At 45.4% G+C, this 26292-nt stretch overlaps 1 protein-coding gene across 4 annotated transcripts in view; it reads left to right on the top strand.

The window, feature by feature from the left end:
- Nucleotides 1–26292, top strand: part of ARMH4 (armadillo like helical domain containing 4) — a 65652-nt gene that overhangs the window by 21317 nt on the left and 18043 nt on the right. For all 4 annotated transcript variants that reach the window (XM_075753290.1, XM_075753294.1, XM_075753291.1 and 1 more), the window contains one exon: nt 4089–4340. In XM_075753290.1, the coding sequence (XP_075609405.1) occupies nt 4089–4340 (252 nt within the window). The remainder of the gene's footprint in view (nt 1–4088; nt 4341–26292) is intronic.

The following is a 26292-nucleotide window of genomic DNA, read 5'->3' as shown; positions in this document are numbered from 1 at the left end:
GCTGGGTCACAAGAGTCATCATAGATATGTACAGTTTTGAAGTGAAAAACCTTTTTTTTTTTTTTTAAGCCAGCATAGGGAGCTTTTACCACCCTGAAACAGCAAATCCCATCCTATGGATATCACCAATGTCACTAATGGATCAGTACAGACCCCCATGATAAAGCCCAACCATGGCTGTTTCTGGTGACTATTAATAAAGCTGGAAACCCCAAAAACTCCACTAATTTTTCTTTATTTTGCCTTAGACTTGTTTTCTTGGTGCTCTCCTGAAAATTTGAATGCTGGTTACAAGGTTGTCAAGTCCTTCAAAACTAAAATCTTTGACATGTGAACTGGCAATCTAATTTTCCTGGGGATGCCTGCTGCTTGCATCTTTCTTAGGCTGTACCATTGTCACAGCAGGGAGGTGTTACATGTCCTGATTTTTTTTCTTTCCTGTTTCAGTGGAGACGAAGCAGAGCCTACTTTAGAGAACACAGTGCTTATTTAGTCTGTCAAAGAGTGGCAGATTTTGGATTTCTTCACTCTAGGAGATGAGTCTTTAACTCTGCCCTAGACTACTCTTGCGTTACCCTAATTGCAGTAGAAAATATGAACCTCTGCTTGGACTAAAGTGTTTCAGTGCTGAAGTCTCCTGGTGTCACCAGGAGAGAAGACAGGATGCCATCCCTCCTTGATGGGTCCACATGGCACATCATGAGCAAGAGCTAGGATTTGATGCATGCAGAGAGAATAAGAGAATCAGCTTATATGTAACATGAAGAACTATAGAGCAAGGATGGCTCATGGCAGAAACTGCTATAGGTGCTGTGTGCCTCTCTGCTTCAGGGAGCAAGGGGCACTTGTGACCCCTGTCAGATGTTCAGAAGTGCTCCTGCAGCTGGGCTTGAGGCAAATACCTGGTTTGGGTAGGTTCATGCCTGTGGCCAAGGAAACTTAATTCTTTTGTTTGGAGACTAGTGCCTTGACAACAAAGTGCTAAGCATTTCATCGTATGTTTATCTTGCTGCTTTTGTAAGATGAATCTTTGCCAAAACTGAAGAGTATGTACAAGCATGATACACAAAATAGTTCACAATAGTCTGCAAATGCACATGAAAATCCGAATGCCTTCTCAATCTGCTGGGCTTTGCACTTTCAGTTCTTGCTGCTTTCAGTCTCTTTGTTTCTTTTCTTTCAAAGCTGCTGCTGAGGCCTCTGAAAGGCCAAAAAGTGCTAATTTTGTAAAAGGCTCTTGTGTGAAGCACAAACCTCTAGCTTGAGGTCCAACTGTGTCATGCTTGCTTCATTTTCCATCTTATGAGACTACCAAGTGTTATGCTCAACCTGCCCACGGCTGCTGGGCTCCTGTTGCATCTCTGCTTCTGAAATCCAATGTTTCTTAAGTTTGCAATTTTTTTAGAAATGTCGCTTCCTCCTTGTGACCACCAAGTGGTGCTCTGCGCTGCACCTTGCAGCAAGGCAAGCTGTTGGCATTTTGGGATGGGGGCTTAAAAAGCTGTTTTCAGAAGCAGGAATGAGCTAGAGAGGAGAAGGGAAGAAGTCAAGAGTCCTTTCCTTCCTCCTCACTGTGGCTGTGCTACAAGGACTACATTATTCACATCTTTATGCTGTGCCTGCGTGATGATTGATGTAGCTTGGTGATGATCGGATGTGATAAGTAGTCTTGGCACTTTCAATTTGGGTGTTCAGCTTGGCTGCCTGCTAGACTTTGGAGGTACAGAGATGGCTCTCTGCTGCTTCAAAACTAGACCCTGGCAGGTGTCTCTGATTTAGCTTGCTAAAATCACAAGAAGCTTATAAAACCTTTGTCCCAAACTAGTTTTTCTGAGATAAATATCAGATCCTGTTTTTTTCTTGGCTGCTTTTTCACCCAGTCCATCTAGGGAAAACCTCTGTTCATGTTCCTCCTCTCTGGTCTGCTACCCGTTTACTGTCTTTGCTATTAAAGTTTGGAAATGTTTATAGCTGTGCTGCTCTCAGCAGAGGCAAAAAACCTACATTAACTTGTCTTTGCAGGTTTCCTGCAACCACTCTCCAGGTGCCATTCTCAGGTTTACAGAAACTCTGTATTTTGTATGAAAACATGCGGTTTGATAGAGAAAATTCTTATGTTGATTTGAAATGATGGGCACATTATAAGACAGAAACTGCCTATAAAATGTAATGGGAATTTAAGGGGCTAACTACATCCCTGTAAGCTCCATTAGATGCTCTGCGTGGTATAACTGTTTGCGGGAGTGATCATTTCTTTCCAGGTACTGAAAGCCATGCGATAGCAGGATGATGCAGCTAAATTCAAACAGCAGCTCATTTGTATGAAATACAGGGCTAGAATTGAAAGGTGGCAAGAGGGATTGTTTTGTCTGGTGAGCTGGAACAAACATGTGGTGTTTTAAAGCAAATCCTTGAATTAGAAGGAAAGGAGATGCCATGTAACAGCACAGCAAATGCTGTGGTTTTATAATGTGCACTGATTTCTCTAGGTATCCCGATCTGTGAAGTAGAGGGCAGAGGAAGGATGCCAGCTGCCCCCAGTCAATTCAAGTTGGATAGCCACCAACTAAATAGCTTTCCCAAAGTTCCCCAGTTTGTTTCTCAGGTGTTTTGTGGAACAGCTGTGCTGGAGTGCCATTGCATCCTGCAGCAGAAAACAGAAGAGTAAAGCATCACCTGCTTTACTTACAGCAGGTATGATATGTCCAGCCCCTCAGGTGTCCTACCTCAGCTGCTCCATCTTATTGCAGTGTCTGTAACCTGTATGAGGTACAACTCCAACAGAAATAAAGGGATATCTAGATAACAAATGTTGATTTTGCTGGATTGTTAGTTTTTAACATGGTCTTAGACTCCCAGTTAAACCAGCTGTTCAGATGCAGGGTGATGGGCTCTCCCAGTCTGAGTACATCAGGAGGGATGAGCAGAGCTTCATGTAAATTAGATAACGTGCATAAATAGTATGTTTTAGTTTTTTGCTTTGAAAAACTAATCATAAGAAATTCAAAATGTGTCATTATTCCAGATGCAATCTTTTCATGGTGGGTAGCTCCATTAGTAGCTATTAAACAGCTTGGATACAAATTCTGGCTCAGGAAGTCCTCAAGTCTTTGATAACTAAAAGGTGGGAAGAGAGAGTGTGGGAAGACTGGCTTGGTGTGTGCCCTGCTCTAGTCTTTCTTCTGCATCTGCGGCTAGTTGTGTTCTGAAACAGGATGCGGGCAGAAGGAGCCTTTGGTGTGATCCAGTATGGTGGTTCTTGTGTTGCCATTTTAGATTCTGAAATATGGCTTGAGTATTTATCTCTCCATATGTTAGCGTACAGTCAGCTTTGGAATAAGATGGGTATCTGCTCTAGTGGAGAATCCACAGGGATTTCCTTGGTGTCACGTTTATCTGCTCTCACGTGAAGTATTGGCTGTGCTGCCTTCTTTTCAGTACTGAGTTAGGTCTTCCTTGGTCATACCTTTGTCTGGTGTAAATCTGTTGCGACAGGAGTGCCAATATAAACCTGCTGAGGATCCTGCTGAGGTTCACTACCGTCACCGCTCTTCTCCCACACCCAAGAGCTGATCTGCCAGCATACCTCAAAGTGAGATGCTTTTGCTGGAGGAGCATAGCAGTCTAATTGGGCTGGAAAGCGATGTCCTTCCCAGAGCTGTGAAAGGCCTAATAAACATTAAAAATAGAGCCAACTTATTGCTACCTCCAAGACTGGAAATCAGGGAAATGGTTCTCACTTGAGCTGAAAGCAGAGAGTTGAGCAGAGAGCACCATAGTTAGATATACTCAGGTATTTGTACACATGCACCTCCTTGCTTGTACTCTGCTATTAGGAAGCAAACTATTTCCCACTAATGTATTTGACGGTCTAAGACAACATCTCATTGTTACTTAGCAACTTCACATGGTGGTGAGCTCTTTCAAATTAAGCCCTTTGGGTGTCTTTCCTGTTAGAAAACTTCATTCATCTGGTCTGCCTTTGGAGAAGTGGTATCAGGTGACTGTCTTGGTGCTCACCTATAGAGATGTATAAACTTTGTCTTCTGGGATCTTTCCTGATGTTGCTTTTGTGTTTCCTTGGCCAGAGGGTGAGGAAGAGGAAGAGGATGAAGAGGAAGAGGAGGAAGAAGAGGAGGAAGAGGAAGATGAGGAGGACAAAGACATAGATTCGATGGATGAAAGCATGGAGGGTGACACAGAGCTGCCAGGTTTCACGCTTCCAGGCGAGACCTCCCAGGAGCCCATGGCTGGTCTGGAAAACCCTGTGGCCCAGCTGGCTGGGGTGTCCTACCAGGTTCCTGACACCATCGAGTGGGAGCAGCAGAACCAGGGTCTGGGTAAGAGAAAAAGCCCTTTCTTCCTTTACCCTTACAGATGACATGTCTCCTGCTCTTACCTCATGCCAAGAAGTCTCACAGGTTGGCTCTCAAGCTAAACGCAGAGCAGGTTCATTTCTGAGGAAGCCCTGTCCACCGGTGATGACTGGTCAAACTGGGATGGTTCCCAGGCAGTGTGACCTGAGTTTTCGTTTTGAGGAGAGCTGCTCTGAATACTCCAGACCTGCTCCTTCATTCCCAGAGCTTAGTGTTATCTTGCTCCAAGGGTGGACAAATAACTAACTTCTCAGTTACATAATGGAATATAAGTTATGTGAGTTATATAAGGGAAACCTCAATTCCATTTGCCCAAGATGGGTTGGTGCAGGGATATACGTCCTGTGAGGACAAAGTGAATAGCCTAGTTGGGTAGTTGATCATCAGCCCATTTGCTACTTCTGCAGTATTTTTGTAAGTGCCACTTTTCTGGGATTTTTAAGGAGCGTATGGCCCAGGCACAGGACCCCAAGCTGGCAGTGTTAAGCAAGACAAACTTGCAAAGCCTCTATAAACCTTTATCCAGTTTATTCCCACTGTATGTATAGGCCCTGTGTTTAATGACTGGAATAATTTATTCCACCTAGGAATAGCTTATCAGTGTTTATATGTGTGATGTCCATCTGATGCAATTCAAAGCTGGTGTGGGACAAGGTAGAGTTTAGAAGGGAACTTGCCTAGCTTGGCTAAGGGCACTGGGATCGTTTCCCAGCATACTTAATTTCCAAGCTAAACCCCATCAAAAGCAGTGGGAACCTTTCAGGTGAATTGGTGGGAGCTGAACCATGTCTATACAGAAGGTCTTTGTCTGTTAGGGAACTAGCTGTTTTGAGAAGCTCATCAAATAAAGAAACTCCAAAACTCTTTTATATGTCGTGTTATAAGAACTATCACTTCCCATGAATGTTCAATTCTGATTTAACCTGGCGGTTCTGTGATGCTGTTTCCAGCCTGCTTCAGTGTTGTTGGCTTCCTTTGAATTGAATCAAAGAGCACATTTCAAGAACTCCATGGGAGGGTTGCTTTTTGAGAGCAGATTGAGTTTGCATCAGGTCTGATACCTCCCCGTCCCACTAACTCTTTCTTGAAAAATGTTGTATTGGATGGTTTCCATGTCAGATCTGTTTCATGTGTCCTGTATCCCATCAGGCTGGCCAGGAGGGGTGTGTGTGTGTGGAATAATTGTAAGTGTTTAATGGCTTTGCAGTTGGCTTTGGCAAGCTGGATTAAAGAGGCACGTGACAGTGCTCGGAGGAAAAGCGTAAGAAACATAGAGCTGGCTTGGTGAGCTCTGTACAACTGCTAGCAATAGTAGAGAAGGTAGCATTAAACTGTTGACCATCTAAAACTATTTGCCTGATTCAGGATCATAAGTACCAGGATGGATGGCTTGGCAGAGCTTTGCCTCTAAATCAGTCAGCCCTGGCTAAGGGTGCCAGCGCTTTGGAATGTGTTCAAGAGAGGCAGCGTTTTGCAAACTCTGAGGTGTGTCCCCACACACCAGACATCACGTTGTGCAGCGTGGAGGAAGATAGCAGTGATACTTGGTACATTAACCATCCCAGCTAGGGTGGCTGATGCAGTGTCATCTGGCTTGGGCTCTGACAGGAGCCCTGTTCCCAGAACGGGGTGCAGGGCAATGGCTCGTTTGTCTGGAAGGGTGTCTAGAGACTGCTGAAGATGCTGTTGTATATGACATAGGCTGCTGCCATGAACTTTGGGGCTATGGAGGAGGCTGTTCTGCATAAGTTATTGGGCACAGTTCTAGTCATAGCTGATGCAGGTCTGAACTAGAGTCATGGCTGCATTTCCAGCCCTACCACCTTCACTGCTGGAGGAAGAGGCTCGGGGTAGGAGATGCATGTCAGATGCATTGCTAAAATCAGGCAAGTGAGAAAGCAGTGACCAGAGGATGAAGCTCTCCCTGGTGTGCAGTAAACCTCTCTAGCTGGAGAAGCTGTAATAATAATGCACAAAAAATTAGCAAGCCTGGGCTATGAAACAATATGTAGGTTTAACACTCCTCGTGTAATAGCACCTGTTATGAGGGGCCCTTGCCCTAGCACAGGACTACACTGGACAGTACACTTTGCAGAGTCTCTTCCAGAGGTCTGCTTCTGAGCATGTGGGCCCAGTTCCATTTCTGATGTTTTATATTGCATCATCCTGCACCCTTCATCCTCTACCACCTTCTCTCTTTCTTAGACCTTGGAAGGACCATTTTTCCAAATATTTCAGACATGGAATAAATTGACTGTGTAGCAGAAGGCAGGATTTTTGTCCTTAACTTATGTTCTACTGACCCTCATGCAAATTGGAAGAGCCCCCTGGGAAGTCTGTCAGGTTGGGTCAGATGCAGAGCACTGAGTCCGGGCACCTGAAGAACTCAGTGGACATAAATTTCTGCATTCTCTGGAAGTGCCTGGCTGGCTTATGTGTCACCAGATCCGAATGGTTTGGATTGCCTTTTATTTTTGTCTGTTGCAGTCTGTGCTAGCAGCCATGAGAGAGAGGATGAAGCTGTGGCTGAGTTGAGTTCATCTTTAGGAGTTAGATGGGACTTCTGTGCAGTGGTGTTATAGGCAAGAAAAGAGGGGATGTGGTGGCATCAGTCTCTCTCACCCCTCTTATTCCGCCAGGTGAACACTTATGTAAAGAGCCATTTATTCTTTTTCTGTCTAGACGACCTTAATGGCTCTTTGATATTGCTTCCTTCCCCATCTGCAATGTGCTGATGCCCACAACGCTCCTGAGAGGAAGGGAAATTATTTATGTTTCAGAAGCACAAAAAACCACAAGGACTTGCGTGAGCTCACATCAAAAATCTGAGGCCAAGCAAGGAGTTGAACCCAAGTGTTCGAAGGGCTTGTTTTCTGGGAGTGCGTGGGGAATGGCATCTTCGTGGCAGTGCTGGGCTCCTTTTCCCTGCAATGCTGCTGCAGTAGTGTAGCCCTTCCCCTCTTCCCAGTTTGTTGGAGTTTCTGCCCTGGTTTCCCAGCCCTGGGTGTGTGGACACATGTTGGGCTACTGTTGTGTCCATACCTGTGTCCGTACTCGGTTCTGGTTATGTGTTTCTTTATGGGGTGTATTAGGGAGAACAGGAAGGGTGGAAGAAGCCTATAGCTTGTGTCAGCAGGAGGAGAATTGTTAAGAACAGAAGATATCCCCCAGTCTGGCAGAAGGCCAGAAGAGCTGCCCATGTTGTTCTGCTGGAGCGCCTGGAGAGACCAGACTCACCATGAAGGGCTCGTAAAGCTTTAGATCTGCTGGACGTGCACATGGACTATTTCGCTTTGAAACTCTTTTTCTCTAAGTGCTTTTCATCTAAAGCTACCTCTTTGAAATCCATTTCCTTTAAGTGCTTTTCTTCTAAAGCTAAAATTAACTTGACTTTAATTTTAAGACGGCTTCGTACCCGCTGTACGCAGCCCCTGGGGTGGGGGAGCTGCAGTTCTGAACGCAGCTGAGTCAGGGGCACTGTGCTCCCACCTGCCTCAGCTCACGGCATCCGTCTTTGTACATCCCGGGGAAGAGCTCTGCGCTTCCTGTCCTTCACCAAAGTGTGATGAGATGTGAAGATTTTCCCATCTTGTGCGAGTGAAATACAGTTTAGAGGGGCGAGCTGTTCTGCTTGACCTGGGATATGGTACAGGAAAGGAAGACTTGAAGAAAGATAACAGTACCCAATGGAGTACAAGATGAGGGTTCTCCATCTAAGCACCAAACTTTTACAGTTGGCATTTTCCATCTTTAAAACATTTTGCACATGGGTTCTTCTCCTGGGGATACATCTGTCCTCTGGCCTCCAGAATTTTGACATTTAATGCTAAAATCTGTAGTACAGAAGAGCCCAGAAGTATTGGAGTAGCTATTCTCAGGTCAGTTATTACTGCGTTTGCTTGGTCTGATGGCTGACACACTGCAAATCCCTAGAGAACGAGTAACTTGATCCACAAACAGCTTGGCAGAGCAAGAGACAGTTTAAATTTTTGTAGTGGTCAATGAGAAAGTGCTGAGGAAACAGAATTATTAAAAATGTCAATTCTGGGAAGTCAGATGGTCCTACATTAACTCCAGCTGAGCAAAAAGCAATTTATATGTGCCAGTAATGAGGCTGTCAGTTTTACAGTCCATCAGCCGACTCTCTAACCAGTAATATTTAGACAAAAAGTAAAGCAGAAATGATGTCATCTGTGCCTTTATAAAATAGAATTTGATCCTCCAAAAGTGGTTCTGATGGCCTGCAGCTCTGGAGAAGGAAGGTCTGAATGTGCTTTGGGGTCTCTTTTGGTGTCCTATTCGAATGCTTTGTTTTCAGAGGTTGCCAGTGAAGGACACGGCAGTACTTTGGGACCTCTCTGCATTGTGTGTGAGATGACTTTGACCTTTGTCTACTTGTTTCTTGATTTGTATGTAGGTGGTGCGTGGTGGGCAAACACTGAACTGCATCAGAGGGGCAGGAAACTTGGGCTTTCTGGGAATGAATAAAAATACATAATTTTTCCCTGCTACCTCTTTTGTGATTAAGTGTTTATGCGTTACAAGGAGAACTGCAGTTGGTTTAGATGGGTTCAAACCTAGTGAACAGTTTCTGGGTCCTTTAGTTATTCCTCATGAATGTTAGATGGTCTTTGTTGTATACTTCCATGGAGATCAAGGCCCTCTACTCTGTGTTGGTGGTGGCTACTGTGACTGTGCTCTTCTCCCACTTCTTAAGAATATTCTCCCAGTGTCTGTAAGAATCCTTATTTTACAAACCACGAGCCAAGACATAGCAACTCAGCTTGAACTGGTGTGGGAACTTTGCCGCAGAGCATGAAAATGTCCCCAGGCTCCCAAGCTATTTGTTAATGCCATAGTGCCTGCCTATCATCCACGTCCCAAGATGAAGAACTCCTGCTATCCGTAGTAAGGTAGCAGCTGGAGGTCTAGGGCAATTTAATTTGGCTGCTTTGGAGCATGCAGTAGGTTTTTTTGTGCGTTCAAAACATACAGAGTTGTTTGGAGTGACAATGACGTTTTCATCTTGAGGCATATAGGGTGGTGATGTTTTGAAGATATGGCTCAAGTTGTCTAAGCAGAGGTTGTTATGGTGGACTTTGGTTCTTTAAGATCTTGACTAAACCCACCAGTTGCTTATCCTAGGCCACCACTAATATAACAGCAGTAAACAGAGGAGAGACTGATTTGAACCATGAACCTTAAGAGAGGAAACTGCATTGTTATGATCAAAATCTTGTTTTATGGGCAAAGAGGAGGCACACCTGATATATTTATAAACCCAAGAACGTATGGCTTATATAATTGAAATCTTAAGAGTCTAATAATTATTAGTCCAGTTCTAATTATTAAAAGAAAAGAAAAAATAATGCAGTTGGGATTGTTACACACGCACTTCTTCATTTCTGTGCTTCATCCTGGAGTTATGCTTGTCCTTCCCTTGCTGCTGTGGGTCCTAAGGTTAGTGGTTTCATTCAGGGGTCTGTGGTGAGTTTATTAGGGTGAGTCATCAACATCTGGAGTCCTTTGCCAGGAGGAATACAATGTTCACATTGACGATTTCCTCTTTCTCACTTTAGGGTCTGCTTGAAGTCATTTTTCTATGTTTGCTAGCATGCTTTTGCACCTTGCTCTTTCTTCATCGATTTGCAGTTCCATATTACATCTGAATTTACTATATATGGTGGCTTTTATGTATGTTAGATACTATTTTTGTTCTCTTGTTTACCGTAAACTCAGTTTTGTATAGGTCTGCATTTCTTTAGCTGATCATTGGTGTACTGTTTATATCCACCTGTTTTGGCAATGGCAATAGCATATTACAGGGCTACGTGATTGTGCTGTAGCTTGTAAGAAGTCACCTGAATTGCCTAGTTCCATCCACAGCATTCATTGTAGGTTTCCATCTACCCATGGAGGTATTGTACACAATGGAATTTGGACCATCCCTTTAAATGGGAATTAAAGATAAAAAAATAAAATAAAATGGCAGTTCAGAAAGAAGTTATGAAGTGTCTGCTTTTCATGTATTTTTGTGTGTAGGATCCTAGTTCTTACAATAATGGAAGGCCATATAACTTTCTCACTTAGGTAATAACAAGGCACTCGCATAATAAAGATGCTTTTGGAATGTGATTTTTTTTTTTTAATGGATAAAAAATATTTGGAGCTCTGAGTAGTTACAGAGAAAATAGCTCTAGCTGTATTGCAGATCTGTGGTCACAAATTGTACTGCATAAACCATATAACGTATGCCACTGGTTAATGATGGTAAGGCAGAGTAGTGGAAGATGATGAATATTTGAAATGTCATTTTTACAGGAAGCTCAGATTAATGCTTTTATGGGCAAAAATAACCAGCATTAGGAAGACAGAAACTGAGACTCAGAAGTTAGTAGTATGTTCTTTAATTGCTGCCCCAAATGGATCTATTTTAAGTACTCCTACAGCTCATGTTATTGGAACATCAGCATGCCTTTTAATCTTTAATGCATTTGTCATCTTAATTACTCTGGAAAGGGTATCCATGTTTTACAGGTGGTAAGCAAAAACAGAGAGAGGCCAAGTGACCCCACTGGTTTTATGAGGGAGCCTTTAGCAGAGCAGGGATTTGAACGAGGTGAATTAAATTAGTGCTTGGGCATTTCCTTTCTCTTGCTGGAGGAAGCGTGCACCTGCATTTCTCCCTGGAAAAGGTGCAAAGGATCGCACAAAAAGTCACCATCCCAACAGAAGGGACTGAGCCCATAGAAATCCCAGGTGAGAGAGGCTGGTAGGAACCAGGATCAGGAGCGGAGCCAGTAATTTTTCTTCCTGATGTGTTCAAAGCGCAGCCGCCTGCAGCAATCCTACCCTCTGTAGCTTTGCCCCATACATATTTATGGGAGTTTTGTTGTACAAAGCGTTGGCCACGCGAGGTCTGCGTTCCAGACGGCTGCAGACTGAAATGAGCAGTCTCAGAAATATAGATGATTATTTTTCCTGTCTTTCTGGGTGCTCCAAATAATTTATACAGTTCCATATGTTCCTTGCTAGCTCCCCTTCCTTCTCGCAAGCAGTAATAAAGCTCCCATCATCAATCTGTGCCTAAATCAAGTTTCTGTTTCTCAAAAGGGATGTGTACTCTGTTTGGAATGACTTCTTTTTTAACTGTTTTTAAGAGATTGTTCATGGTTGCATCTTAATCCTGGAGTGGACTCATATTTAATCAGGTTTGCCTTATCAAAGGAACTTTTCCATCCACGTAGCTGTAAACAATAACAAACCTCTCTGCCAGCTCGATGTGCCATATGCTATTGTAACGACAGAGCAGCTCCCAGGAGGGAGCAATTCATATTGGAGATGGCTTTTTCTTTGCATGAACTTTTATTCCAACATGTTTTGAGGACTGTGTCTCTTCCTCCTCTTTAATGTTGCTTCTTTCTTTGACCTGACTTGCTCCTACTTCTGCTCTGAAGCCAACTGAGATGATGAGCCTTGAGGACCAGTCCTGCACACACTGCAGCACGGTGCTTGGTGGCACAGTGAGAAGAACCCCTGTGCCTCGCGCTGGGACCTTGAACAATGGGACCTTCCAGAACACGCAAAACTTGGACAAGTCTGAGCCCCGTGGTCCTCATCTACCACCCTGCTCTTCCCTTTTTCCATCCAGCACAAGTCTGCCGTGTCCTCGTGAACGAGGCCCATGCATTTTAAATGGGATGAAGCTGACAGTGTGTCTGTTCTGCTGTGAACTGGGATGAGGAGTTTCCAGCCATGGAGCATGTACCACTAATGGGTTGAAGCCACATCCTTCTTCTTGGAAGCACCCCAACTCTTGTCCTCGAAGCAGAAGTTAAGACTGAGAGAAAAGAATAGCGAAGAGTCAAACAGAAGATTGGAGGGTGTTTTGGTGATACCCAGCTCTGAAAGCAAGCAGCTATCAGAAATAGGTGAAATAAAGCCATTGCTTGTGATAAAAATGTGTGTGCTTGCAATTTATCATAAGGAAGGGCAAGACAGCAGCGCCTTTCTGCATGGAAACCTCCAGCAGCAAACTTGGGCTGATATTTTAGCCTGATGTTTTTGGTGGAGCGTATCGAGAAACAGCAGCACTGTAACATCCTCAGATCCATTACTTTGAAATAGCAGCCTCTCCGCAAGGTTTATGCATCTAGTTAAACCTGTGTCAGAGGAAGAGTGGCTAAGGCCATTTGTTACCAGCCCTTAAGTGCTGCATCCTGGTGCTGGGGGCAGATTTAGAGGCAGTTTGCTTGGGTTTGGCTCTGCCTTCCCTCTCCCTGCCCGCAAAGAAGTTGGGATCCCATCAGAGAAGATGTTAACCTGGGGTTACTGGCTGTTGCTGGTGGGAATGAAGAGGTCCTGTACATCCACAGCATTTCTCCTCTTTTTTTTCCTTCAGTTAGGATTGAGGTGGTGTGAAGCCAGGGAGAAATCACCCATGGGTTTGTGGGAGGAGAGATGGGACATTCATCACTGTGACTGAGGTGATCGGTACGAGAGGTCCCAGCTGAGGCCTGGCTGAGCAGGGGATGTTTCTAATGGATGGTGAGAGGTGTGGATGAACCAGAGCCTGAGTGCTGCTGTCAGTCCTTCATGCCCTTGTCCTCACCACCCTGCTGTGCAAAAAAACCTCTTGAAAAACCTGCAAGGAGGGAGCGACAGCTTCTGCAGCAGAAAGGGCTGAGTCTCCCCGGCTTGGGGCAGGGGACCTTTGGGTGACGTTTGTGTGCAGACAGCGTTAGGGAAGCTTTGATGAAGGAAACTGAAGTCTGGGCCACCGGCTGCCTACAATTTGCCTGGCAGACTGTAGCTGAGCAAATTCACCCTTCTCTGCATGCTTGGCAGCATGACAGGTAGCCTGCAGCAGCCCCAAGCTCCTGGGCTTTCCCAGCACAGGAGGACTTCTAACAGGCTTTCTGCCTGCACCTCCACTTGCTCTTGTTCGCTCAAGAAAGCAAAGTTGGAAAACTCAAGCACATGGCTGAGCGTTTTTGACCTTCTCTGGCTGTCTGGCTGTATGCATCCATTTGCTACAACCTTTAGAGTTAGGATGTGTCTACTTCGGAGCACGGCTTGGTATTTGCTGCTCCAAGTAATTTATCTTGGTTTTTCGCCTGGATTAAAGGATAGGGTCCATTAGCCTGCACAGAGCTCCATGCTGCGAGGGCTGGGCTGCATCTGCTAACCAAGCACCATCTGGGGTTCTGCACAGCACAGCGAGGCGGGCATCCTTCTAGACTGTCAGCTGCCTTGGCACTGTCTGTCTGTCCGCTTGACTGTCAGCCCTCCTCTAATATAAATCGTGGTGTCTTCTCTCTCTCTTTAATCTGCAGTGATCCTTTTTTTCCTCATGTTTGCAATTTCAGTGTATACATGGTATCGCATCTCAGTGTGCTTTGCCTCTTCTCCTTCAGTTTATACATGTCAGAAAACTTTGCTCCATTTAGACAGGAGATCATTTTCATTCATCTCTCCCTTTGGGTTTTAGTAATCGCTTATCTTGATTGAAGAACACAGGCAGGGCGGTAGCCTTCCCTGGGGAAGAGTTATTAATTTTTCCTTTTTATACTAGTCTGTGTGGCCTTTGCTGTGTAAAAAGAGACTTGTCCTCATGTTGGAGAAATCACATTTATTTTCTAATAGTGATCTATACTACAGTGCAAAAGATCTGTCTGTTTTCATGGCATTTCAGCCCTCCAAAAAAAAGAAAAAAAAAAAAAGGAGAGAAGGAATGGGAAGGTTCATCGGCCTTGAATTGCCTCTCTTCTTTGGGGGACTTGCATCAGAGACTGATCTTTTGGGTCAAAGCGTTGGCTCTGTTGCAGAGCCGGTAAGAGAAAAATACAGGAAAAGAGCTCATTGCGACGAATAGCAGTCAGAGAGAGGGTAATTTATTGAGAAGATAGTTTTAAAATATTCCTTTCTAATGAGAATGTAGATATGCTTTCTCTCTGCTCGGTCAGTACAAACCACAAATGACTGATGCTTAACCTACCTCCCCTCTGGTGTTTGCTCAAATTAAGACCACTTGAGGATCAAAGGATATCCAAGCTCCTTCCTGGAAGGATGCTCTCTTGATACGCATACGAATACAGCCCCGCCTGAGAGTGACTTAGAAACATGTATTGGATATAAGTAAATTGCTTAGATTTTGACTGACAATAAAATAATTACCTCAAACCTGCAGCAATTGTTGTTTTGCAAAAAATGCTGGGTATCGGCATTAATCACAGAGAGGGGTCGATATGGTGAGAATTACTAAAGGCTTTTGCTTTCTTTTTTTTTTTTTTTTTTTTTGCCTTGTTTTTGAATAACTCTAATCACAGCCTCATCCAAGCCTGGGATGTAATCAAGGGTTTCAGCAAGGCTGTTCCCTGATAGCCTATCATTTATTTTAGTATACCAGCAATGCCATCTGCACTTGAGGCTTTATTAACGTGGAGCGAGGCCAAGACTTTCTCCAGATTTGTTCCTTTTCTAGGTTGGTTTCCCCACATCCCCCCCGTTCCCCTCTGACCGCTCAGGCTGACTTTCTCGCTCAGGTATTTGCACGGTTTGGTTTTGCAGTAGTGGATGCTCGGGCTTGGGCTTGTTTTTAGCAAGGGGCTCGATGCAATCACTGGGGCTGGGCTCTGTCCTGCTGGCCATCCGTTCTGCAGCTGCAATGTGTCGTGTCCCCCCCACCGTTTTGTTTAGCAGTGTCATGTTGTTGTTCCTGTAAGATGGACGTGATGTCGCATCCATCGTATCAGCTTACGGATGCATGTGCTGAGGGGATCCGAACATTGCTCCGAGGTCCCCGTCAGGAACCCAGCCCTGGGACGTGTGGCATCACGACGGTCCTTCTGCACTTTTGCTGCCTGTGCAAGTTGAGCTGGCATTTCTCTTTGCACGCTTGAGGACAGGTCTAACACCAGTGGAGGATTTAGAAGGGCCCTCAATGGCCTCCCCGTACCACCCCGTTGACCTGGCATGGGATTGCCCCCCTTGAGTTGCCCTGATTATGTTTCCTTTCAGCACGGCTGTCCCAAAATCCAGACATGAGCATGTGCTTTGGTTTAGGATTGAGGAGAAATCTTGGTGTCTGCCCTTCCAGTCCAGGCAGAAGCCGTTTCTTCCTGTGTGTAAGCCTTGGGGGTTGGTTGCTTTGCTCTGCTCAGTTCTGGCTATCCTTGCAACTGTCTATAAGTAAGTTCTGGAAAATGATAAGGTAGGATTCGGTATACGTATCCTGTCAGGAAAATATCTTCCTCTTGGTTTTTTTTTTTATTTTCTGTATCTGTAAGAACTGGTTAAATACAGTCTTCTAGTTTTTGGTTGTAGGGACTTTTGGGTAGAGGGTTGAGCATAGCATTAGACCAAGTGAATAGCCTCAGTGAAGCAATGCTTTCTGGTTATATGTGCTCTCCCATAGCCAGAACATGTTCCTGTGAGTGCTGTTTATGAAGGCTAGATTTTATTAAGTGCAAATAATATGCTATTGGTTTAGAAGATGTTTTGGGGGTTAGTGAGCAAAGATATAGTCCTGCAGTAGACATCTACTGCTTGTAAGTGTGTACAGCGTTGTAATGTCTAGGCTGGAGGTGGGTGTCTTTACCAGACAAAGTGCAGCTGCATAATTCTGCACCCTTCACTGTCTTTATTCTAGCCAGCAAATGCATTCCTGATTGCATCCTTCTTGGGAGACTCGTGCGGTCTTGTGCCTCGGGCTTATGTCAAGTTATGGAGCATCATCTGAAGCATGGTAGCTGCTTCTGCACGTGGGCCTAGTCTGCAGCAACCTCAGGGTGACATGCCATCACCTGGCCACAGTGAGATGAGCTGAGCTAGGTCAGAGCACCTTATGTTTCCCATTGGCTGGGAATGTGTCTATGTGGCTCAGGTATTTTGTGACGACCGCTTCAGTCACAGTTTGCAGTGAATCCATGGTGAGTTGACCCTGTTCAGCCACACACTGCATGCTCCAGTACAATTGCAGCACGGAGCAGGAGAGGCAGAGAGTTAATTTAACTTCTAGTAGATAGAGGCAAACCAGGAGCATTTTTTTTGCTAAGGTGCATATCTTACTGGAGCAGATAAAGTCAGAATCCTAGCTAGCAAAACTGACCGTCATTCTGGTGACTGCTCCAGTGGAGGCTTTTGTCCCACAGCCTTGGAGCTGCTATGAGGTGTGTGGAGACCCTTCTCCGGGACCGTGTACCGTTTTGCTTCACACTTAGCAGGGCTGCGTCACTGGCTGCTTGCATTTGACTTCAAACTTTGCATCCTGACAAGCTCAAATCAAAAGCCAGAGTGGTTAAGTCTGGCCTAGCTTTAACATCTCGAACCATTTTAGATCACCTCTGTCCAAGAGGAGGTACTGGCCTGGCTGCAGGTGGGCTCTGACGGCACCGAGCACACAGAAATGGCTTCAGGGGCAGCACAGGGCTGGCAATGCCACTGCATGGCTCCTTCCAGGGCGCTGCAGGGGATCCTGTCCCCAGGGATGTCTCCTGGAGCTGTCACTGCAGCTGGTGGGAGCTCCTGGGATGTGCATAAACATGGACCGGCACAGGCACTGTGACACCATCCCTGCGAGCCAGAGCTGGCATCCCTGAATCGGGGTCATTTACTGTAGGGAAAGCACTCTGCAACAGTACTAATTGACAGCAGCAATGATTAGTTATTAAGGTTTGATTAGTCACTGCTGTGGGGGATCTGAATATGAATATGAGGGTTTAAACAACAGTGGGACTCCTAATTCTTAATATATTCTGAATCTGCTTCAAGGCATCCATTATGGTGTCCACTCTTGTATCCTGAAGATACCAGCAACTGCTCAGAGAAGAATCGTACTGTGGATTCAGCATTTCTGTGGTGCAACCTTGTTCTGCTTGAAGATAAGAAGAAAGATTTACAAATCGGGCGTGAGTGCTCCAGAGCCTGGCTGGAAATGGATTTGCCGTTTGCACCACCCTGCAGTGTGATGGTCGGTGCAGTAGAAGGAGTTATGGCCATTCCTGTGCTGCCGAGATTGAGCTCTTCATGTCTTTCTGCCTCAGTTTCTCCCAGGATAACAGTGCTCCCTCAGGCTCTTCTGGTCCCTCAGACAGCCCAGAGGGCAGTGCTGGAAGATCCATGAGTTCCTGCCAACAGTGATGCTGGATTTATGACATAGCGTGGGTGTGCAGGAGAATCTCCTGGTCCTCACCCCTCCCCAGGATGAGCCAGGAGAGGTCTGCAGCTACCCGGAGTGCTGCAGAGGGTGCTGGAGTCCTTCCTCGAGACCTGCCAGCTCAGTTGCTTCCCTCTGCTCTGCACTGCTTAAAACCAGACTTTACTAATAGGGTTCCCAGGTGATGGATACTGGACCCATCCAACCCTGTCCCAGGCCCCGGGTAGTGTGTAGAGGTTTTCTCCACAGTCGCTCTAAGCTTGGAGTGGGTGGGTATTAGTGCTCAGAGTAAATATACTGCTGAGTCATGGGAGAAAATAGGACTTACTTATGCCCAGGTGAGTAAGAAACCATAGATAATGTTTCTGAAAGAGATCCTGGAGAAAATCCTAGGAACAGTCAAGTTCCAGGGGGAAATTTAGGCTGAGTTATTTTTATTGTTAGTCCTGTCACCATAAGAGAGTGAACTTGGACGGTCATCTGGGGAGTCTGTTGTTAAAGAGTAGAAATTAAAGCAAATCCTCTGCTCCAAATCCTTCTGACAGGGAGGATGATACATTAGCAACAGTGGTCTGGTGGGATGTGGGGGAACAAAGGAACAGAGAGAAAAATAACAGCCATCATTTTGACCCTAAATACTCAGTGCCGTTCTGCCCCTGTGCCCATCTGGCAAAGGATACAGCAGAGCTGGAAAAGGTATGTGGAAGAAGGATAATGAGAGAATAACCAAAAGGATAAAATAAAAAGAATAATCAGAGGATAAATGGGATTCTGTGCAAGGAATGACTGCACAGACCTTGACTGAGGCGGGTAAAATCAGAAGGGGTGTTGAGTAGGGGAACAGTGACTGTCCCCTGATACCAGAGCTGGGGAGCATCACGTGGAGCAGGCAGGAGGAGGAAAGTTCGTAACAAATTACGTGACGCGTCGCTCAGTTCATCGCTAACTGTGGCAGAATGCCTATCCACGGGATGCTGAGGGTGCCCACAGTTTGTGTGTTTGCTTTTCCATTTGGGTAGGCAATTTCACAGAAGAAAAGTCTGCCCGTATCTTTCAGATGCAGAGATGCTGTGTCTGGCTCCGAGGGTCTCTGAGCCACAAAGCATCAGGGCCAGGGCCGTGTAAGGGGAGCGTTACTCCAGGGTCATCCTGTTCATAAGTGTTTCCTAGACAGATGCTGTTGGCCGCTGTCAGCCTTACTAAGCCAGCCAGACCTTTGGTCTGACTTAGACCGGCTTTTAGAGGAGTCTGGTCCCCTCATCTGTTTAATTACTGACAGTGCTGCTTTTTTCTTATGTGTCCTTAAGCAAATCCCTTACTCATCTTGTCCCTAAGTCCTGGTGTTCATAGACAGGACAATATCAATGCTTCGGTGGTGGTTTATTTGTTCAGGTTCTTTTGGGCAGATACTGTCTCTCTTTACATGTCTGTAGAGCTTTTCTCACGTGAGTGTGTCATCTCAGATGGCCGTTCAGCTGTCACAATAATAGAAATAATTAACAAGAATTTCCTTCTCTTCCTACCTGTATTATATTTTGCTCATAAACAAAATGTTGACAGTTGCTGAAACAAAAACATCTAGTGAAGCCTGCAAAAGAGGAAAGCTGCGACCCCAGATTGGCAGTGAATTTCCGCAGGCTGCAGAGTGAGGCAAGGAAGTATCAACTGTGGTTTTGCCCTGCATTTAGGCTTTTCTGTGAGCATCCACCTTCAGAGATGGGATGTGGGGCTACGCTGATCCAGTACAGCCATTTGTACATTCTCTTCCTTTGGCACAGGCTTCCCCCCGCAGCTCTTAACCGTATGCCAGGGACAGAAACCCCAGAAACTGTCCGGTTTTGCACACCAGCAGGGAGATATCACTCAGTAAGTAAAGGTACCTTCCAAGGCGCTTATCTGCACAGCGTCTTTCAGATTCACCAGGCTCTCCATAGAATGTTTTTATACTGAAATCAGAGGTGTGACCTTGTAAATTTAACTCAGGGACCAAAGACATGCAGCTGAGTACAGATATCACCGTGAGTTTACATCAACCCCTTTCCTTGCTGAGGACTCTGCACATTTTCTTTTGCATCCGGTCTGCCCTGCAGTTGCTGTTGGGCTGAGTTAATTTCCCACTTGCAACACAGGAGGGATCTTATCTCAAGTCTTCAATGCAGAAAAGCTGGTGCAATAGCATAGAAAGTAATGGCATTTTCAGCAAGACACCAAATAGGTTTGCTTTGCTCTGTTTCACAGGGTCTTGTTCACTGTTCACAGCTAACGGAATGGAAATTTCCTTATATGCATAAATTGCCTGTGGATTCCCAAAGCCACCTGGGTTTTGGGTCCAGCAGCTCGTATGGAAATGTATGGTTTGTTGCTCCTTTGGCTTCAGGAGATCTGTTTGTTATCTCTTAGAAATGGACTTTGAAAATGAAACATAAGCTCCTGTATCCCTTTGAGTTCAAGTAAATGTGGACAAATAGCATTTCTCAGTCAAGGGACAGATTTATAAATCAGGATGTTGTGATGAACTGGTTTTAGTCAACAGGTCATCTCATCTGTCAATCAAACTCCTAACTAGGCTTGATAGGTAATTGCCAAAATCTGTCAACCAGTTCACAACATTACAGGATAAGGCCAGTAATTTATCTTTCATATTTCGGGCTAAATTTCGGAAGTTTCACTGTTTTCTGTATCTACAAAGAATTGCAGATTTTTGGTGGCCCATAGAGGTTTTGTTTGTGCTGTGGGAAAGGCAGCCTTTCCCCAGGGGATTCACTGTGCAGAATCTTCACAGCCATGAAATAAAAAAATGCAACTTATTCAGGCACAGAGCTTTCCCGAGCGATGGACTCTGTGTGATACTTTTGAAACAGCCAAAAGAAACTTCTGGTTCCCAACCTTTTCTTGGCTTTGTGTATTTCTGAAATATGCTATTGGATAAGAATTTCCTTCTCAGGGAAGGCTATTAACATCCCTTTTGAGATTAGAGCTTGCTCACTCGTTTCCAGGATTTTGCAAGACCTGTCGGAAGATAAGAGACCAGCCCCCTGCTTGAGCTCTGATGAAATGCCTGTGTCTTTCTCCAGGCTGATTACTTTTAGCACGTAACATGAAGATTTATCTGCACACTAGGAGATGTAAAACCCTGGCAAAGGTCTCTAAATATTTCATAGTCCCTTCTCCTGCTGCTCGCTCTTGTCTTTTTTGGCCTTTGTTGCATCTTCTTACCTTGTGGGTGATGCTGCGTCCTACAAACCTTCCAGACTGGAGATGAGAGTTACCTGCAGTGAGTTCAGAATAAGATCTCCCACCTCGCCATTTGCTTGGGGTGCAAGCGAGTGTCTGCATGATGGAGCACGTAGCCTGACACATCCCATTGCCTGAAAAGAACCTGGAGGTCTCAGGAGGAGCAGCTGCCCCATAGCTGGGATGGGCCTTGAGGGAGGCTCCCTTTGAGCTCTGACCCTGTTACGTGTCTCACCTGGTGGGCATGAAGCAGCCGGTCAGCATGGGGTGAATGACTCCTGCCTGGTGCCACAGGGGAGAAGAGAGCCTGTAGCATTGCTGTGCTGACATGTAAAGGTCAAATCTTGGTGGGGAGGTGGTCATCAAGAAGAAATCAGGTTGCATATGTACGTCAATTCAGTTTTTCAGCGTATCTCCTGTCCTTTAAAACCACAGTGCAGCCAGGCCACTATAAAAATGAGTTTATAAAGTGTCCTCTGTTTAGTCCTTCCATGGGGCTTGTCAGTGACTTTGTCTGTATATGTCTCTCTGCAGAATTTGTCTTCCTAGAGGACGTGATACAACACTTGTCAACAGAAAACTTTCTGGCCCATTTCGTGGGCTTTGGAAGCTGAGCAGTACAGAGTGGCCATCAGCATTTAGATAATAAACATTTGCCACCACTTGGAAAGCAGTTTAAGCTCTGAAGCTTTATCTAGATAATTTTGTGAAGGTTCTCGCATGTCAAATAATTTCTTCATTATTTGAACAGATGATGGCAGCAAAATCAGGAGTTCATTCAGAGATATTCATAATCCAAAATGTCCCTTAGAGCCACATCATATCACTATCCTAATCAGAGAGTGGTCTCTGACCAGTTCCAATCAGGGTAATGCCCTTTCAGTGTAAGTAAATTGTTACAGATTATTGTAATCTGCTTGGAGAAACACCAGATCCATGCATTTCTGAGTGGAAGGATTGGGATGGAGAACGCCACAGCACCGTGTGCGGGTGCTTGGGGGCAGCAGCAAACCCCAGAGAGACTGAAGTCACGCAGGCATTAATCCAGCCTTCTCAGCTGAGCAGGAACAGCGCTCTGTGCCGTACGTGAAATAAATGGAAAATTCAGATAACAGACAATCTGAGGATAAGTTAACCCTTTCACTTGCGGCACCACGCAGTGCTCTCTGGGAGGTGATGATGATTTTGTAAGGTTCAGCAGGCGGCAGCAAACTTAAGATTTTGGGGTATTAATTTGTCTGCGAAGCCTCACCCATAACTGTTAATAGGTGCTGCAGAGGAAAGAAAGGTTTTGCTTCTCTGCAGCCCCTGGAATAGGCACTCCATAGCAATTAAACTTAATATATGAGGACCTAGGTTGAAGGTACAAGGCCAGAGGGATGTGGAGGTAGGGCTGGTGCTTGGTTTGCAGTTTAGTCTCTCAAGCCAGGGCACCTTTCTGAGGGGTAGTTGAAATCTGAGGGGGAACCAGGAGGCACAGGGTCCAGGTGATGGTCAGGCACTGTACCAGCTTGCTGCGCAGTGCTGAGTCCCACCAGTACGGTTTTACAGCCTCAGCCCCATGGAACCAAGACTGCTGTCGGGGGGTTGAATTTGGCCTCGTGCAGAACAAAAAAAGCCAGGTCCTACCACAGCACGTACCCTGAAGTTGCCAATCTAGCCAGTAACGAAAATTCTTCCTCCTTCAAAGTATTTCCCTTCAGAGACTTTTCGGTGTTAAAGTGTTTGAAATCAGCTGTTTCCCTCTATGCAAGCTGAAAAGGGAGCTAGCTGCCTTCTCCACCTTTTCTCTACCAAATATATTTGTGGCTCCTTCATTTGGAAAGCCCGGCATCAGACCGTCACGTTCTGCCTCCTAGGAGAGTTTTCGCCTGTCAAACTCGCTTTATCCTCAGCCAGTACAGACTTAGTGAAACCATTTTGGTTTGATTGCCATCAGGTGTCTGAGTCATTATTACTGAGAAATACCCACTGGCTTTGAAGGCTTATTGCCTCATGGCCCAACTTTCAACAAGAAGCTTTGCTATTAACTGACTGGGAAGTGTCATCTAGATAATTTTTGTTATGACAGTAAAATAGGACTTTGGGTGAGATTGGCAGAAGAACTCAGTGCTGGTCTGAACCTCTTTGTGATGAAATGCAAATTCCTCTTCTCAGCTGGAACAGAATTGTATCTGTGCTGAAGATATTGGTAGGTTTTGCCCCTGCTTTTTCTACTGGCTTTGGATCTTCCTGCCTCCATTTGGCTGTAAATACATCTTGTCGGTGCTTTCAGGTTTGGATTCCCGATCAATGGATGAAGATGCTTATATTAGAGAATGGTTGTGAGTGCAATTAATAAAGCTGCAAAGCTGAAAAGTGGTGGAAGAGTTAATATCACTACATAATGAGACCTCATTCATAGTAAATGATGTGAAAAAATGATTTCTTGCAAAGAATAACAAATTGCCATGGCTTTTTAGCCTAATTGTAGATGCTTGATTCTAATTTGTTATTTGTCATTTCCATGTTAATGAAGAGTTTTAGATATAATTACCACATTTATGGCAAACAACACATTATCATTTTTCAATGCTTGCAAAGCACCGGCTTCTTTAGAAATAGAAGAGCTGAATAATTATCCTCCTTGTGCAGCTCCAGAGAGAGAGCTCTACAAATAATAGTGTCCAGCTCCCTCTGTGGAATAGTTCTCATGCAAGATGCTTCTCAAAGGCTGATCTCATCAACCCTCTTCTACATTTGGGGAACTGAGACTTAGAGACATGAAGTAACTTCCCTGCTCGGCAGGGCTCCTGGTACACGGGTCCCTTCTGGACAGCATCTTTTCATCACTCTCACAACGCATAAGATGGCCAGAGCCACCATTTTGGTTGGCACTAAGTTTCCTGGTTTGTCCTAGTTGTCATAGTCAGGGAGATGATCCCCACGCCCCATTCACTGGCATATTGCAGAGATTTTGCTTGATCAAGGCTGAGTCTGACTCCCATTGGTGGTGATGGGAGAGTTTCATGGGTTTCTAAGAGTATCTCATCTAAGGCTTGAAAAGTCCTGGTATGATAGGAAGCCTGTAACTGCTGTTTTGGAACAAAGCAGTGTAATATTTGTGAGTTCCTCTGCCCACTGTGATTGTGGATTCCCATTCCATTGATAGATGTGATAGTTCCTGATCCTCTGTTTTAGCTACATCCCTTCTTCTTGTCCTGCCTCATCCAACGACAGAGGCAGCCCAACCTGGGCTTCTCTCCATGGGGTGGCAAAAGGCAATGCTGAGAAGCTTTGATGCATAGCAGTAAGGGGGAGAGGTCCTAGTGCATTGATTTGAGATGCTGGTGAACATGTTGCTTCTCTGCGATGGGCAGCTGTACCATACCATCCTCTTCCACCAGCAAGCTCCATCTCAGAGCTACTCTGAGGTTTGGCCAATGTTATGAGAGGAGCCTTGTTGCTCTGATAATGAGAAGCCTTTGACTTTCCAGTCTCAAGTGTCTATGGTCCCTTAGTCCTTGGAACATGATTATTTAGCTTAACTACCTCCTCTTTGTAGCTCTTCTTCCTGTCCTGGTGCTGGCACACTAGGATGTGCTTATAGAATGCCATGCTACTCCCTTTCAGCCCTTGCTATAGCTGAATGAGCCAAGAGTCTTTTGCTTTTCTCTTTAAAATAGCTTCTGCTTTTGCATCTTAGCACTGAGACAGCCTGAGCATGTCTGTTATGAACATCTCCTGTATGTGGCTTTTCATTACATGTTACAGGAGGTGGATGCAACTCAGAGAAAGATGTTGGGAAATCAGCGACAGGGAGGTGCTTTACGTTCCAGTGCCAAGCGCGAGACTATGTTCCTTTGTGTTAGGACATACCATGAATTAGAGATTCACCTCCCTCCAACCTCTCTAAATGGGGCAAACTGTTTCTTTTTCACTTGCTCCATACTCCCTTTCGTAGACCACACTTAGGGGCCAGGAGATGGCATGTAATGTGTTTGAAGTGGAATAAATCGGTGGAACTGCTTTCAGTTATCTCAACCCAAGCTTGTTCACTGCACAAGGCAGCTTGTGAAATATGGTAGGACCGACAAGACGTGAGCGCTGCCAGAGCATTAACGCTAATCTGCAGACAGGCATCAGCACAGTGCCTGCCATAAGCGGCAATCCCTGCCTGCGCTGCCTCTGACAGCTCCAGCTACCCTGATTTGGGGAGGCTGAGCGCAGAGCAGGGAGCTGCAGGAGAGCACTGAAGCGCACCTCTGCTGGCATGCCATTGCTGAAATCTTCGAGCAGCTTCTGCAGCTAATGCTTACAGCCACTTCAGCCTTTTCAGTCAAACACGAGATGTCCTGGGCTGCTAGTTTCAAGCCAGTGAAATTGAACACACTGCCACTCATCTCACTGTGGTGGGAAAACCACTGCCCCGTGGTAGTAATGCCATTTCTGAGGCTCACAAACACAAAATGGGATGGAGGACCTTGCTCCTGCCCCTATCCCAGCCCTGTCTGGTTGGTGGCTCTGAGTTAGTCACATCTCCATGGGTTTCCCTCTCTGTCTTGCAGGACTAGACACCCAAGGTAAGATTGAGCCAGGTGACGTGGATGTGGGTAGGGCAGTGGGAGGTGGTGCATGCAGCTATTGGCACTGGCCAAATCTTAGGCAGAGTTTGTTGTTTATTATCGCACACAAGCTCCCGGAGGAAGAAGGCTAAGAACAGACTCCTGTACTATGAAAGTGTCCCTAAGAGCTCTGCACGATCTTCAGTGCAACTTTGTGAGAGCGATAGAGAAGAAAGCGCTGTCTCTTGTGCTCCTACTGTGACATTCTCCTGTCACCCAGTTGTGGGTCTCCCAACTTCTTGTGATGTAATTGTCAGGAGGTCATGGCCCACAGAGGTGAAGCACTGAAACAGGAGGGACTTGGTTAAGTTAAGCCTGGCTCACCTGTTTCCTTCTGTATGAGATGGGAATAAATCACTGCCACTCAAATGACGCAGTGATTTGTGCTCAGCTTATATTGGTATAAATGCACATTTACAGTGCCAGAACAATTGCAACTTGGCTCAGAAATGAGCTTAGAAAGACTGTATCTAGGGCTTATGTCCTTTTTCAGCTTTCCTGGGACCATTCTTGATCTTTCCTTACATCCACCTGCTGTTGGATGGGAACACCTTTTGCCTTGCACCATTTCCAAGCTCTGGAGTCAGAAGACAGAGGTTTCTGACCAGGGGAGACTGCGCAGCACCTGATCTGACACTACACCACTGGCATGGGATGGGCCCACATTCATGTGAAGGCCTTGTTGTGACAAAGGACCAATGAGTGTAGCATCCCATAAAGACAGCAGTCCCTAGTCAGAAAAGAGCTACAAGATGTCATGAAGTTAAAAAAAGAAAAAAAAAAAGGACTTATAGTGCCAAGCTTCATCCCGCCCCTGGCACTCTGCTCCTTTGGCATTCAGGCTGCTGCACAGCATACAATGAGGGACAAAGCTTTCGCCTGGGAGGTGACCGTTCAAAAACACATCAAAATATTCCTTAAC

Source organism: Balearica regulorum, chromosome 5 (assembly GCF_011004875.1).
Source record: "Balearica regulorum gibbericeps isolate bBalReg1 chromosome 5, bBalReg1.pri, whole genome shotgun sequence".
Lineage (NCBI taxonomy): Eukaryota > Metazoa > Chordata > Aves > Gruiformes > Gruidae > Balearica > Balearica regulorum.
The sequence above is the reverse complement of the archived record's forward strand: the minus strand, read 5'-3'. Positions and strand labels throughout refer to the sequence as shown.